The sequence below is a fragment of the Chenopodium quinoa genome, unplaced genomic scaffold, assembly GCF_001683475.1.
Source record: "Chenopodium quinoa cultivar QQ74 unplaced genomic scaffold, ASM168347v1, whole genome shotgun sequence".
In the NCBI taxonomy this organism is placed as follows: Eukaryota; Viridiplantae; Streptophyta; class Magnoliopsida; order Caryophyllales; family Amaranthaceae; genus Chenopodium; species Chenopodium quinoa.
Window position 1 is genome coordinate 1,351,997 of NW_018743327.1, and position 16,791 is coordinate 1,368,787.

The window sequence follows — 16,791 nt, forward strand, 5'->3', positions numbered from 1 at the left end:
TCTACATTCCAAGTTCTAGGCAACTTTCTTCCGTCTGGAGTTTCCAGGCGGTAAGTGCCGTCTCGTACTTCTTCAAAGATCCGGTAGGGTCCCTCCCAATTTGGGGTTAATTTGCCTTGTTCATTGGCCCTACCGGTTGCCTCCATTTTGCGAAGCACAAAATCTCCTTCTTTTAAAGGTCTTTTACGAACCCGCTTGTTGTAGGCTCTAGTCATACGCAGACGGTAGATCTCATGACGCAAGGCAGCATTCCCCCTTCGCTCTGGAAGAGCGTCTAATGCCAACCGCATGGCTTCCCAGTTAGCCTCCTCATCATATAACATAATGCGTAGAGTAGGCTCATAATGTTCAATGGGAAGAACTGCTTCAGTGCCGTATGTCATGAGAAATGGGGTCTCACCGGTTGCCCCCTTTTCGGTTGTCCGGATAGCCCAAAGGACATGAGGTAATTCCTCTGCCCATAGTCCACCGGCTCTTTCTACTTTCTTCTTTATCCCGTCTGAGATCAACTTGTTAAAAGCCTCAACTTGACCGTTTGCCTGAGGACGGCCAACGGATGCAAAACAATGGGAAATTCCTTGGTCTCCCAACCAGGTCTTCAGGACAGGCGTTTCGAACTGCGGTCCGTTGTCGAAAACCATGGACATTGGAACCCCGAACCGGGTGATGACGTTTCTCCAGATGAAAGAAATCACGTCTTTCGTTTTAATCCCTTTTACCGCCTCTGCCTCAACCCATTTGGTGAAGTAGTCTACTGCTACAAGAATGTAGCGGCGGCCGCCTGATGCAGGCGTATAAGGTCCCAAAATGTCCATGCCCCATTTAGCAAACGGAACCGGACTATGGATTGCCGTGAGTTCTGTTGCCGGTTGATGTATCAACTTGGCGAATTTTTGGCACTTGTCGCATCTCTTTACTAGATCCATGGCATCCGCTTCAAGAGTGGGCCAGAAGTACCCTTGCCGTCTGGTTCTTCTGGCCAGGGACCTGCCGCCAATATGCGAGGCACAAAACCCCGCGTGCAGATCTTCCAACACTTCTCTCCCCCTATCCGGGGTTACACATTTCAAAAACGGCTGCAGGTATCCCTTCCGGAGGAGTTCCCCTTGATGAACAACAAAACTTGAAGCACGCTTCTTGAGCGCTGATGCTTCTGAAGGGTCATCCGGCAAGGTACCATCCGTCAAAAAGGACCGGATGGGATCCATCCAGGTAGCAGTTCTGTCCAAGACACCAATGGGATCATTCTGAATGCTTCGTTTTTCAATGACTTCCCAAAAGACCGTCCTAGGAGCATCACCGGAGGCTGATGATGCCAACTTTGAGAGGGCATCCGCTTGATTGTTTTCAGACCGGGGCACCTGTCGCAGATGAAATTCATCGAAGGACCCAGCCTCCTCTTTGACCGCCTGCAAATATTTGATCATAGCCGGATGGGTGGCTTCGTAGTCACCAAGGTATTGGATAACGATCAGCTGTGAATCTGAGCAGGCGTCGACCTTTCTTGCACCGGCTGCCTTACACATGCGCAATCCGGCTAGCAGGGCTTCATACTCTGCCTCATTGTTGGAGGCTTGGAACTTAAACCGTAGTGCATATTCAAAATTATCCCCTTCCGGGGAATGACAGATAACACCTGCACCACAGCCGTTCACCGTAGAGCTGCCGTCTACAAATAACTTCCAGACCTGATCAATGTTTTCCGGGTGCACCGGCCTAGTCATCTCGACAATAAAGTCGGCAAACGCCTGACCTTTCACTGCCCGCCTGGGTTCAAAAGTTATCTCAAGGCCTTGTATTTCAACAGCCCACTTGATCATTCTACCGGATGACTCTATAGCAGTCATCGTACGCTTGAGCGGCTGATCTGTGTATACCACAACCGGATGTGCCAAAAAATAAGGCTTCAACCGCTTGACTGCTACGAATAAGGCCAACCCAAATTTTTCGATCATGGGGTACCGGAGCTCAGCATTTTTTAAGACATGGCTGATGAAGTACACCGGCAGCTGAATGCCGTCTCTCTCAGCGAGGAGAACGACACTAAGGGCGTGATCAGAGACGGCTAGGTACATGTACAGAACCTCCCGGGGTAGGGGGCTCACTAGCCTTGGCAAAGAATGCAAGTGCTGCTTAAGCCTCTGGAATGCCGCCTCTGCTTCTTCACCCCATTCAAACCTTGACCTCTTCCTGATTGCCTGAAAGAAATAGAGGCACTTGTCACCTGACCGGCTGAGGAACCTCCCCAATGCCGCCAGACAACCGGTCAACTTCTGGACCTCTTTTACAGTGCGGGGAGACTTCATGTCAATTACCGCCTGTATTTTTTCCGGATTAGCTTCGATGCCTCTTTGGTCAATCAAGAATCCGAGAAACTTCCCAGACTCAACACCAAATACGCATTTCTTTGGGTTAAGCATGACCCGGTGCCGCCTGAGTGTGGTGAAGGTTTCTCGCAGGTCTGCTAGGTGATCCGTCTGTAGCTTGGATTTGACTATCATGTCATCGATATACGCCTCTACATTCCTGCCAATCTGGTTGATAAAAACGGTGTTTATCATGCGCTGGAATGTAGCCGGTGCATTCTTCAACCCAAACGGCATCACCGTATAGCAGAATAACCCCTGATCAGTGACAAAAGCCGTCTTCTCCTGATCTTTCTTCCAGAGAGGTATTTGATGGAAGCCGAAATAAGAATCCATAAAGCTCATTAACGCATGGCCGGCTGTTGAGTCGACTAGGCTGTCAATCTTTGGAAGCGGGTAGCTATCTTTTGGGCATGCTTTGTTCAGATCTGTGTAATCCACACACATCCGCCAAGTACCGTTCGGCTTCTTTACTAGAACGACATTTTCCACCCAATCCGGGTAGTAGCATTGCCTAATGAACCCAGCATCCAACAGCTTTTTGACCTCAGCCGCTGCCGCTTGAGATCTTTCTCCACCATGATCCCTCTTTTTCTGCCTAACCGGCTGCTTTTTGGGATCTACGGCTAGCTTGTGGACAGCAAGATCCGGGCTGACGCCTGGCATCTCTTCCACTTCAAAGGCAAAGATGTCTTTGAATTCCTTCTGCAGCTGGAGCAAGCCTTCTCCCAACCGTTCGAAGGCTACCGTCCCGACCTTGACTGTTCTTTCAGGACGGCTGTCATCTAGGACGACATCAAGGCAGTCACCAGCCGACTGAGGTCGTTGGTCATCTGACCTTTTCCCGGCTAGTGATTGTTATTTCTCCTTTTTGACGGGTGCTAGTTGGTCCGCCTTTCTTTTCATACCGGCTGCCCTTGGAGCCGGGACTGCTGGGTCGCAGTTATCAATATCTATGGGCTCGCCCTGGCCGGCTGCACCCATAGTTGTCTTGACGTCAGAGAGATAGCACTTTCTTGCCGTCTTCTGGTCCCCGCTCAGGGCACCGACTGTACCATCATCCTTTTGAAATTTGACCAACATGAGGGACGGGATGATGACAGCCTTAGATGCGTTGAGGGTAGGACGGCCAAATATCATGTTGTAGGCGGACAGCTCCTCCACAACTAAAAACTTGACTATCATGTGGCGTCCTTGCCCCTTTTCACCCAGCCGGATCGGAAGATCTATGCTTCCGACCGGATGCACTACTCCACCCCCAAAACCGACTAGTGGGTGAGGAGCCTGGTGCATGTTACCGGATGTGTACTTGAGCTTGGTCAAGCACTGATAACTGATTAGGTCAGACGAGCTCCCGGTGTCTATTAGGATCCGGCCAACCTTCTGGTTGGCAACCTTGCATTCGATGACGATGGGGTCATCATGAGGCCGCCTGACCTTGCCCCGGTCCTTTTCAGAAATAAGGACCTCAGGGAAGATGTCTTTCGACGCCTGGCCCTCATCCACTGAGTTGACCAGCTTCCTGATGTTGTCTTTGGTGCCCCGGATGGTGGGACCCCCTCCGGCAAAACCGCCTGCTATGGTGAAGATGGTCTCTTCATCCGTCTCGGAGTTTACTGGGCCGGTTTTTGCCGCCTGCCCTTTCTTGGCCTGGGTATTACCCTTAGCCTTGGGTAGGTAGGATTTTAGGGCCCCCTCATCTGCCAGACGGTCCAATAGCCGCCTGAGGCTATAGCAGCCGTTGGTGTCGTGGCCAACATCCTCGTGGTATTGGCAATACTTGCTCTTGTCCCGTTTATTCACGGGGCTTTTCATTTCAGCCGGTTTGTCGAGAGACATCCGGTCTTTGATTTCCAGGAGGATGGTGGAGCAATCTTTTGCGAACTCGTATTTGGGAGCATACGGTTCTGGCTTCCGCCTGATCTTCTAGGCCGGCTGTCCTGATCGGTCAGCTGCCCAGACCCCTTTTCTCTTTTCTTCCTTTCTTGCCGGCTGATGCTGTTGCCGGCTCTCTTTTTTGTCAGACTTTTTATAATCTGACGGCTGCTTGACAGCACAAAGCTCCGTCGCCTGTATATAGGCTTCAGCTTCAATTAACGCCTCTTGGAGGGTAGCAACCCTCTTCCGGACGAGGTCAAACTTAAAGGTCGACCCATCCTTCAGACCTCGAAAGAAGTCTGTATAGGCCACTTCGTCTGATAGTCCTGGAATCTGAATTCTCATCAGATTGAACCGTCTGACGTATGACCGGAGGCCCTCCTGGTCGCCCTGCTGTATTGCCCCTAGGTCGAGGCTAGTCTTTTTGGCAGGAATATTCATTGAGAAATTTGACGTAAACAAGTACGCCAAAGTTCGAAAGCTGTTGATGCAACCGGCTGGTAGGTTACCAAACCACCGCTGGGCTATGCCCTTGAGGGTAGCCGGGAAGCATCGACACCAGACGGCATCATCTAACCCCTGGAGGTACATGAGGTTAGAGTAGGCCATTAGATGGTCTTCTGGGTTGGTGGTGCCGTCATAGGCCCCCACCAAAACATTCTTGATCTTAGGCGGCTGTGCCGCCTGGGTTATCTCTGGTGAGAACGTCGTTGGCTGTTCCCCAAAATTTAGCAGGCGCAGCTGCCAGTCCGTGGGTTGGAACGGCTGCTGCGCTTGCCCACCGAAAAGACCCGGTGACATGAAAGGGGATCCACCCAACCCATTCGGTGTGCCGAATAGGCCAGGCTGGATCACTTTGGGTCCAGACCGGGCAGAAGCTTCGCCCGTCTGGCTCCTAAGGTTCGTTCCCGTACGCCTGTGTGAGACGTCATGGAAACTGTCCGGGAAGGTCGACGTTGAGGCCGACGCAGACGCCTGACCTCGCTTCTCTTGGAGAAATGTGCGGGCGTCTGAGAATGTTTTCTTGGAGCCATCCGGCTGTACGTGTCGGATGGCCTTTCGCAGCTCCCCTTGAGGAAAACGGAGTCTGCTTGGATCAAACCTTAAGCCCTCCCCCTCCTTTGGCTTGGGATGAGGGGTAGGAACTCGTTCTTTGACCGCCTTCTTTCCAGAAGGCTTCTTGGCCGGCTGATCCTTCTTTGGAGTAGCTGACCGGATGAGGCTCTTGATCTCACCCTTGAAACTATTCATGAAAGACATGAGTTCGTTTCTTGTAACGGGGGCTGAGCCCTCCACCGTTTGGGCAATTCCAGCCGGTTGCCCGGCTGGGTTGCTGGGAGCAGCTTGGCTGATTTCCCGTTCTCTTCTATCTTTAGCACGAGGGTGCTTCGTTCTGAAAGACCCATCCGGGGCCACATATGTTTCAATTTCGTCTCCACTTTCATGGTCCGTCTGGACCTCAGGCTCGACCACAGGCCGTTTGCCCTGATTCGGTGACACAGTATCAGAAGTCATCTTAGAAGTACTCTCCCCACAGACGGCGCCAAATGTTTCGGGGGTTTTTTGATGTGTCCTGCGGGAGAGTTACAATTCCAAGAATGCCCTTCGACGCCTGTGCCTGCAAAATCACGAAGACTCCTGGGGGTAGGAGCTCCGCCTCCGACGATCAAGTTAGTAAAGATACGGGAGGTAGAATGCACGTAATGTAGAAGTTACTTCTCGCGTAATGGGAGAATTCTGCAATTAATATTGCTCGGGGTAAGTGTTTTTCTTTTTGAGGAGTATTCAATGTGAACAACAAATGTTCCAGCCCCCCATTAATGAGGGTCCTTCCACTATTTATAGTGGGGAAGGGATGGTTTCCCTTTTCGGGTTTAGAGGACACGTGCCAGCAGAGGATTGGAGCCCTGCTGACCAACGGCTGGATGCCACGTGTCACTAGGCCATTGGGCCACGTGTTTAGGGTATTTTTACCCCAAACACCAATGGCTTGTTTGGTTCACCTTATTTTCGCTTATCTGAAATTATCTGATCTGGTCTTGTCTGATTTGATCTGATCTAGTCTGAATGTCAAATTTGACTAAAACTTTGACCTTAAATATACGATAATCTATACGGAAAAAATACATCAAGTGGGGTCTTGTTAGATTTGTAATAATGTACTTTATTAATGAGCGATTTTCATAATTTTTACCATTACGAAATTAAAGATATTTAGTGATAAAAAACTGCATATAAAACGATCATCTGATCTGAACTTATTTTTACTGATCTGATCTGAACTTATTTTATCTGATCAAATCTGATCTAAACTTATTTAGTCTGAAATAAGTATAAATAAGGTGAATTAAAAAAGGCCTAAGTATAGATAGATGCTTTCAGTGGTTAGATGTTAAACTATCAAGTCTAACTAGCTTCGGCTGTTTTCAAAGAAAAATATAGGAATAAAAAAACCCTAGCTTCAGTTAGATAATGAAGGTTGATTTGGATTGTTGATCATGAAACTAGTTTCAACTAAATTCTAGATTAGTTATATAAAACGAGTTTAATTTAAGGTATTGCGGGTCAAATCAATTAAGACCCAGCTCAATCTCTCCACCTTTTATAAAATATGATAACACAATTATAAATAAGGTGAGACAATTATATCCTTGAAATATTTATTTGCCTATATGCCCCTATTATTATGAGTGCATATTCTAGGTTGATTTGGGTTGTTGATCATGAAACTAATTTCAATAAAATTCCAGATTAGTTACATAAAACAAGTTTGAATTTAAGGTTTCTCAGGTCAAACCAATTCAAACCCAGCGCAATCTCTATCTTTTATAAAGTATAATAAAATAATTATAAACAAGGTGAAGACAATTATATTCTCAAAATATTTGTTTACTTATATGCCTCTAATATTATGAGTGCATCTTAGCGCATAACTGCTATGCATTTACAAAGCAAATCGGAGGGAAAAAATGTAAATTTTGCAAGTTTCTGGATAAAAGCTGACTTTACAATGGTACATTATAATGTACCATGTGTACCATTATGCATGTATAATGTACCATTAAAGTATAAGTTGTCTTAAAAGTATTTTTTGTGTACTATTATGCATGTAGTGGTACTTTTTATCATCTTATAGGTTGGAAAATTTTTCCTAAAATACTTACCACCTATCACCTATTATGCATGTAGTGGTACATTTTCCATCCTATATGTTTGCTAATAAATAATAGCTATGCGCTAAAGGTTAACCTATTATTATAATGTTAATTACCTCCAAGCTTTTCCTTGTATGATTTAATGTTTTTTTTTTTTTTTTTTTTTTTTTTTTTTTTTTTTTTTTTTTAATATAACAACAGGTAAAAGGAGACTAGCTCCCAACAAACTCGACGCAAGAATTAAAACTACAAACAGACTTAGACCTCTTCGCTGAGTTAGTAAAAACAGACAACATCCAAGGAATAGGGGGACTACTAACATGATCATCTAGAGGGGGGATAAAATGAGATTGACTAATTCCAGTATGGATCTTAGGCATAAGATACTGGAGGTATGATTTAATGATCAACTCTTATGAATAGTGTAGGTTTGTAGGAACATTATGCCCTCTAAAATGTTAAATTACTTTTTTATTCTTGTTAATGTTAAATGTATTTTATTCGTCAAAAAATAGTTGTATTTTCGACTTATAAAAATAATATATGGATATTTTTGCCCTTGAAAATATGTATTACATGTTTTCATCATTTATTTTTCCAACACCTAAAAGGCTCTCCATACATTTTGTTTTAAGGTTGATGTAATAGGCGTGCTAATAATATATACTTGTATCCGATTTTTAAGTTGACACGTATTCTTTGTTAGGCAATTTAGGGCTTGTTCTCAAAGACTGAACTCAACTGAACTGAACTGAGCTGAGCTGAACTGAACTAAAATAAAATGAATATTTTATAAGAGAAAAAAATTAGGAGCTGAACTGAACTAAACTGAACTAAGCTGAGTTGAGCTGAACTGAAAATAAACGTATAAGAACAGACCCTTAGTTTTAGTTGACAATTTTATTTTGAATACTACCTCCAATTTTTTATAGTTAGAACTTTAAAATATTTTCTATATCTCAAATAATACCCTAAAGTTGCAACTAAAAAAAAAAAAAACAGAGGTAGTATTTTTATACCTTACTTTTTTAATGTAACCCACTTACTTTATCATTCGCTTTTATTGTCTCTCATCACTTGTCTCTTTAATATGTCTGGCTTGTCAATTTAAAACGGTGGAAGTATGTCCAAATCTCCAATGTCTCTGCTTTCCGTTTTTCTTCTTTAGATCTGTTTCACATTTCCCCTGTTTGTACTCTCTTTATCTCTCTCCTCCATTGAAGCTTACTCTGATTTCTTCATTGAACAGGGTCGTCAGCTTTCGCTTTTCCATTGAAGCAGCTTCCGAGGTAAGATGTTTTTCATCATTTTAATAATCGAATATCAATTTCACAATCTAGTGTTAATCGTTGATTTAATTGCCAGTATTTTCAATTTAGGGTTATTCTAAATTTGATTATTGAACTATTTGTCATAAATTCTGAAGTTATGAATGATTATAACAAGCGATCTTGTTGGCTGAACGCCTAGAAGTTTGCTCTTCATATTCTAAAACGAGAGGAGTTTAAGGTAGTGTTTAGAAATCTGATTTCATTTTGGAATTGTTCATTTCAAATGTTGGAAATGAAATGTTGAAATTCAATTTCAATATTGATTAGGGAAATACTGAAAATTTGAAATCTAGAATTTCAATTGAACTTTGATTGTTGGAAAGTGGGTGGGATTTCAATTCTAGAATTGTACATTTTCAACCGGAGAAGTAACGCAATTAAGATGGGATCCTTCAACTAAGCAATGAAAATTGTACTGGTGAAAAAGAATTTATCAACAACGTTATTAAAAAACAAATTTGAAATGATTTTTTTTAGAACATTGGATATTTTGTTATTTGGATTCACAAAGAAGAATCAATTTAAACTACATGAAAAATACTTTTAAAAAATATAATGGGGAAAAAAAAAAATCAGAAATATCAATCTTTCCATAGAACTTGAAGTATAGAAGAAAGGTTCTTCTATGTTTGGCCGAAAACTTCAATGCATCAATTTAATGAAGCAATGCATTTCAAATGAATCAATTCGATTTATTGCAATTTGAGTACATGGAGTGATGAGTAAGAGAGGGGTTTTAGGAGAGGAGAAAGAAATTGAGTTGTGGTTAAATGTACAAGAAACTGTACCTACGAGACTAGGAGAGCATAAGGTATTGGGTTGGCCGAAGAATTTCAAATGAAAACAAAAAAGGATGTCATTTTGATCTACATAAATTCATGGGCCTCTAACATAGTTTAAGGATTTGGACCGATTCCATGATGTCAAATTTCTAGGTTCCCAAACACCTCATTTCACCCACTTCAAAAGTTATAAATGGATTTCTTGCATCCAAACACATACCGTAATTTTTAGAGCCTACTTGGTTATTCAGTCAACTTTGGTTGCTAATGTGTTGCATGCTTTGGTTTATGTAACTCTTTTGTGCGAGAAGCCCAGGACGAAACCATGAAAATAGGCCTTTTTTTTCCTTGGGAGGGTGGATGCCCCTCTTTCCCTAGTTTAGGGATGGGCTTGCTTGGACTTCAACATGTCCAAATGTCAAACATGCCTATTTTATAAATTTTCTATGTGTTTGGTAGTTTTAGTGTTGAGGATTCAATATGAATACTTGTGTTAAAGTGAAGAGTCTAGTGTACACCCACACTAATTTGGAGCCCCCCCCCCCCCCCTCCCTCCCTCTCTCTCTCTCTCTCAAATGAGCAAATGGGTGGAAAGTAAACAAGTATGGCGGAATTTTTCTACTTCATTAAACGGCCATAGCATTTTATTAATTTCACCTTTGATTGTCAAATTGATGGGGATAATTTGTGAGGGATTAGGCCAGCAGTGTTATTCTATAAAAATCTGTCATCCAATCAGTTTAGCTGAGTTGTTTGCAAAACGGAAAATAAAAAAAAGGGTTTGGAAAACAAGACGTGTAATTTTCTTTCATACAAATTTGTTATGTGTCAACGGTGAAAATTTTGTTTCCCATGTTAGTTTGTCATAGTCAGGGAAGGTTATGAAGTTGTGTATGCTAAAGCTTGCATTCCCTTAGAGAAATAATGTGTGTAGAGTCATTGAGGTAATGGGTTGTCTTTGTTCTGGAAGACAGGATGAACTGATAGCCAGGTTTAATTTTGCATGCATTACCTTTTATGTAAATCCAAATCAATTTTCATAATCTGAGTGTGTGACTGTTAGGATAGGCTGAATAGCTGTTGGACTACTTTCTGTTCTCGATATTAGCTTAAGAATGTTTATAATAAGCACCAGATAATCTATACAAGTAAGCAAATTATCCTCACTAATCACTACACAGCCCCTTGAATGTGTAGGTATATAAAACTGTTTGTTTGTATAGACCAATGCTTTTAGATTCTGTTTTATGTTCAGCAATTGTTTTCGAATTTCATTACAATTGAATGTGGGATAATCTTTTTGTTGAGTAATACCCTAATGTGTTTGTTGGGAAGGTTTAGGTAAGAGATCTTTTACAAATTTAGATGATGTTTTTTGGTTTGCAGTGAATGGGTTTTTGGACGTTGATCGAAGGGTTCCTGCTTTTTGCAAATGCTTTGGCAATACTAAATGAGGATAGATTTCTCACTCCGAGGGGGCTGAGTTTTGAAGCTACAACAGGCAGAAAAAAGTCTCTTAAACAACAAGCTGTAGGTCTTATCTATGTAGCTCAATACTTCAGGTTGCCCTTGATAATTTTGAATGTTATCATGATCGTATCAAAGCTGGTTTCTGGATGAGGTAATGGGGAACTGATTATATCGAAATTATTCATTTAACATAGGATATCGTCACATCCAGATGTTTTTTGCTCATATGGCATCCAAATATCTTATTTTTTGATATGACATAGAGAACAAGAGATGTGTGGGTGTTGTAGTTTGCTTTTGAATCTGTTTATGTGATTATTTTAATGGCAGAACTTATGTAAAGGATGCGTGTATCTTTTTTAAAAGTTTAATGAATAACAAAAACTCGATTTTGTAATTGACGATGATACACTTCTAGCTTATAACTAGATGGTTTATAATCTATATCATGTACTAGTTCTTTTCATAGCAGGCATCTAATTTCCAACATTGCAGCAACATTTAACCATTGCTTTCACAAAATGTTTTTATAGCTTATTCCTCTGCATCTTCTAGTAGGGGTGTAAGTAGGTGACTGTTTAAGTACCGAGGTTGTATTCCAGCCCCTGAATGGCTGAATTCCATGAAAGTCCAGAAGTTCAAGTTGTCCGCTAGTACTTTTCTGGCACTGATCTGAAGTAAGATTGCCTCAGCCCTCAGGAAAGTACACTACTACACTACACTGCTCTCAGAGGACTTGCGAACTTTTCATGTTATCCTATGCCAATAAGGCAATGACCCTTATGATTGTAGGTTTTAACTATTGAATGTTTGAACTCAATAGGCATTCAATAGCTCTTTCCGGTTTAGGTTACAGCCAGATGTGTCCCCCTACGTACTTGATCAAGGAAAAAGGTTGAGTTGTTGAGACGATCAACATAAACATATACTCTGCTCCTGCACTGTTTTGTTTTTCTGCTTTATTTTGCTGAAGCTATTCTCTTTGTTTGCAATTATTTCAAACATGTGAACATTGTTTATTGGTGGCATATATAGTGGACCGATTTTGATCTGTTATGGCCCTTATGGGTTTTGGAAGCTAGCCATGAATAGGTTTTTTAATATATTGCGGGCAGGACTACAGATGAATCTAAAGTACTGCCTAGTGTAACCAAATACGAAGTATGTAATGTGGTCATTACAGTTTTCACTAATCATAGTGTTACTTTTGTAGTGACTATTGCTCTTTATTGAAACCATGCTCACTCCTCTGTCCATTGCAATTTGCAAGTGCCCTCGTTGTATTATCTGCTAGCGTATTTGACAATGCGTGCCATAACTGTTACACTTCATTCATGTTAAATTGGTAGTCGATCATAATTCTTGCTGCAGTGTTCTTAAACTCAGGTACAAGAATTAATATCAGATTAGAAATAAGCCCCAGTGACATGCAGAAACACTACTAGCCTGTGTGAGTAGCTTGAATTTCTTATAGAAGTTGACGTCGCTCCATCTCTTTTCATCATCACACACGGTGATGTATCATCACAACACAAGTATATATCTCGATTTGTCCGGAAAACTAAATCAATCAAATCCAAAATGATCTCCTGCAATCATCCCCTATCAATTGAGCTGTCAGAGAGATCAAAATATATTACTTGACTGAAAGTCTCCTAAAGAGAAATACACTTCCCTCTAACCACCTAATGGTATATTTCTAAGCTACTTCAGGTTTATAGTATAACTCAGCTTTCTTCAGATTTCAGAATATACTCGTAATACATAGGCAAAGAATCTCTGAATCCTGTGAGAAAGCTACAACATTGTCCTTTCTTTTGTTGTTAAGGCTGTTTATAATCAGGAAAAGGTTGGTGTTAATTTTGGTGAAGACTGAAGAGAAGGTTTTGATTGAGAAAGTGCTCCTTGATGTGAAATCTTTTGTACAAGCTGTTACTTTGAATTCTAAAGGTTTGATTATTCGGGATAATTTTGAAGAGACCACTCGAAGGTAGGATATAAGGGGCTTCCTCTCTTTTTCCTACATTGAAATCGGGGAAATACAAGTATATCAGCCTGATTGGCAAATATTGTCAATCAGGGGGTAGTAATGTCTTTTTGCTATTATGAGTAAGGTTAAACACGTAAAAACAGAGCGACGTTGAGTTTAGCTGAAAAAACTGTTGACTAATGTCTAACGTCTTCCATAGTCAATGCGTTAACATCGTTAACATCACTTTCCCAATTTTGAAGAACCCTTATTTTTCTTTCCTGGAGAAAAATCTTCCCCGATACCAAGAATTGATGTCCTTTCAAGCTGTTGAGACCTTGTCCGAGCCAAAATAGACAACAATTTTGTAATTTCAGGCGTGTTATAATTCATACCAGCCACCATATGCGCGAAGAACTCATACCTTGCGAATCGCTGGCGAATTTTATTCAACACAGCTACTGGGCGTTGAATTAAGAAAATCAATCTGCTCGAAACACACCACACCCAAAAACAGATCTAATCAGTACATTCAAACCGGAATCAAAAAATCGAATTGAAAAAACCTGGATTCACGGGGTAAGCACTGTAATTGAGAAGATCGACGACCTTTCCACTGTCATACTCCGAACCCACGAACGGATCTTCCGACGGATCTGAAAGATATCAACATGGATGACAATGGCGATTAGAGGGTCGAGCTTCGAACTTTAAAAATTACTTCTTTCCTATATGATTTTGCTGGTAACGATGTTACCCGCTCCGTTAAAGGACCCCACTAACGGCTTCAAAACGTCCTTAACGGCAAAAAACCACAGACGAATATAAAAATAATATGAAGTACTAATGGGGCCCACGAAAAGTGCTGATTTACAAAAGTTTGTAAATCAGGCTGATTGCCTGGGTGCTCATCTATACTTGGCAATAAATGTACGGGAATAAGATGATATGATAAAAAAAAAAAAAAAAAAAAAAATACTAACTAATATGGAGGATGTTATATGAAACAAGGTGAAATGAACAAAGCAAAAGTGGCAAGTACCAAGTTTGTAAATTTGGTAGACAAATTAAAATTTTGTTACATTATTTCTCCTTCACTTTTTTTACTCTCTTGTTAGTAAAGGACACCTGACATTCTAACTTTTTTCAAGTGTCGCGTCACATTAGATAGATTTAAATAGACTTATAAAAAAAATTAGTTTAGAATTCTATTTGGATATAATTTTAAAATAAAATTGTTAGTTTAGAGTTTTATTTTCGATAAAATATCAGATGTACAAATCTAATATATATATATATATAAAGGGGAGTTTTTTCACGAGTTTTTAGAGAGCCACGTAGTATTTAATTTTTTCAGCGCACCACGTAGGATAATAAATTTTAGTGGTACCCAATTAAATACGAGATTATTAATTTCTTTTAGAATTAAATAATTTAACTGACACGTAAGCAAAATTAGCGAATGAGATTATCCATTTTAAATTAATTAAATATAAAATATTATCTTTTAATATCAGGAATTTTATCTAAATATTTAACAATTTTTAGCACATAAATATATATGTAAAAAAAATTATTTTAAAAAATTATTTTAAAAAATTCAAACAAATCGTGCATCGCACGGGCTTCATCTAGTTAAATTAAAATTTTATTCAAAAAAAATTATTAGATTATAATTTTCAAAAATTATCATATAAATTTATTTTTTATATCAAAATATTTTTTGGAGCGAAGGAAGTAGTTCAAAGCTTAAAATATCCATTTATAGTATATATTAATCGGTTAAAATAATATACTTCACAATCTAATAGAATTTTATTACTATGTAGCCCTGTCAATTAGGTTCGGTTCATGAGTCATTTCGGATTGGGTCACTTCAAGTTACGAGTCAAGAAATGTTCAACTCTTACCTTAAGTTTTGGGTTTGGGTCAGCCCAATGGGCTTTGAACATTTATTTTATTTAATTTATTTTTTGCTATTTTTTTTAGGAAAAATTGCCCGGAATAATCCCACCTTTGGGTCGTCCGCCCAAAATAATCCCACCTTTGGATTATTTTTAAATAATCCGACCTTTATACCCGATCCGCTCTAAATTGTCCCAACCGGTAATGTAACTTGTTATAACAGGTTACCTAACACATGGCGGCCTGTGATTGGTCAAAAACATAAAAATAAAATAAAATTATAAAAAAAATAGATTTTTTAAAAGAAAAAAAAAATTAGAAACAACCCATCACCAACCTTTTAACTTCCCTCCTGCAGCTCCAGCCACCCAACCCACAGCTGAGCCAATTCCCTCCCGCAGCTCCGGCCACCCACTCCATAGCTGAGCACCGATGCCAACGCCGGTGTCACGACGTCATCACCCTCCCCCTCCCTCCCTCACGCGGTATCCCCCTACCCTCGAAAACCCCTTTCCCATCCCGATCCCAACCCCTACCCGTCCCTAAACAGGTCAAGCTGACCTTCCCTGTCCCCCATCCCGAACTCCTCCCTTGACGTCGAATCTGGCCACACCAACCTCTATCTTCAACCAGTTTCATTAGTTTTGGTTTGGTGGGTTTTTAAATTTTCGAAGGGGGTTTGGGGTTTGCTTGGCTGGGGGTCTTGTTCGGTTGCGGTGGATCCAGGGTCTGGTTTGGTGGCGCCGTGGCGGTGGTTCGTGGGTTGGCTGGGTCTGTTTTCGTGGCAGTGGTGGACTGGTGGTTCTGGGTTTGGGTGGCGGCGGGGATGGCGTGGTGGCTGAAACTTTGAATTTTTTTTTGTTATTTTTTTTTTAATTTTGGACAAATCAAGTTGTGACACGTGTAAATTAAATTTAATAAAAAAAATTACCTCTTCAACAGGTTACTAGTCACTCGGGACCATTTAGAGCGGATCGAGTAAAAAGGTCGGATTATTTAAAAATAATCCAAAGGTGGAATTATTTTGGGCGGACGGCCCAAAGGTCGGATTATTGTGGGCAATTTTTCCGAAATAATGTATTAAATCGAACATTCCCAGTTCCAACCAACATTATTATTAGTCTATGAATGATATATAACAACATGGGCATAGCACGGGGTACAAAACTAGTGTTAAGCTAAACCTTAAGTTTGAGGATGAGAGTTGTAGATGAAAGTTATCTTTATTAAATATAGTTAGGTATATCTCCAACCATAAATAATATATCCACAATAATTACAAAGTAAGGTCTTGTTCTCATACGTTTAGTTTAGTTCAACTTCTAATTTCCTTCTCTTATAAATTATTCATTTCATTTCAGTTCAGTTCAGCTGATTTCAGTCTATTAGAACAAACCCTAATTGTGGACAACCTTACGAAATTCATCAATGGGAGTATTTGAAACTCGATTGAGCCTTCTATTATATATTTTATCTTGTTAGTATCTAAGAATCCATAAATGTTTTAATCCATGCGAAAAAGGTGAAAAACACAATTTGTCATAGGGTTCATGAGCAATTTTGGGTAAGAGGCAAATATGCTTTTATAGGATTTAAAAGGGTAAGGAACAATACTTACCTCTCTAGCGGAAGCACAACAAGATCTAGAACTCGCCTTACGAACTGCATTGGAGGGCTACTAGAGTCCTCAATGATAGTTGTTTCGGGGTTTTCTGATGTCCTGCGGGAGAGTTACAATTCCGAGACTGGAACCGGACGCCTGTACCTGCAAAATAACGGAGACTCCTGAGAGCTCCGCCTCCAACGGTCAAGTTAGTACCTGATTAAGGAGTAATTAATACAGAAATTAAAGTAATGAGATCTCTCTAGGTGAGAGTGCTAAGCGTTGGTAATCTGCGTTGTTAGCGAGATTAGCCGGTTGTTAATAACTCTGTT

At 40.7% G+C, this 16,791-nt stretch overlaps 1 protein-coding gene across 2 annotated transcripts; it reads left to right on the forward strand.

Moving 5' to 3' along the window:
* The first annotated feature begins 8,423 nt into the window (after positions 1–8,423).
* Positions 8,424–11,448, forward strand: LOC110737375 (protein transport protein yos1-like). Of its 2 annotated transcripts, none has more exons than XM_021917728.1 (3): positions 8,424–8,520; positions 8,649–8,688; positions 10,899–11,448. In XM_021917728.1, the coding sequence occupies exon 3, from the start codon at positions 10,902–10,904 to the stop codon at positions 11,130–11,132; it is 231 nt and encodes a 76-aa protein (XP_021773420.1). In that variant the 5' UTR covers positions 8,424–8,520; positions 8,649–8,688; positions 10,899–10,901; the 3' UTR covers positions 11,133–11,448. The 2 variants fall into 2 exon arrangements, with proteins under 2 accessions (XP_021773420.1, XP_021773421.1); XM_021917729.1 differs by having other exon boundaries at positions 8,485–8,539.
* The last annotated feature ends 5,343 nt before the right edge of the window (positions 11,449–16,791 follow it).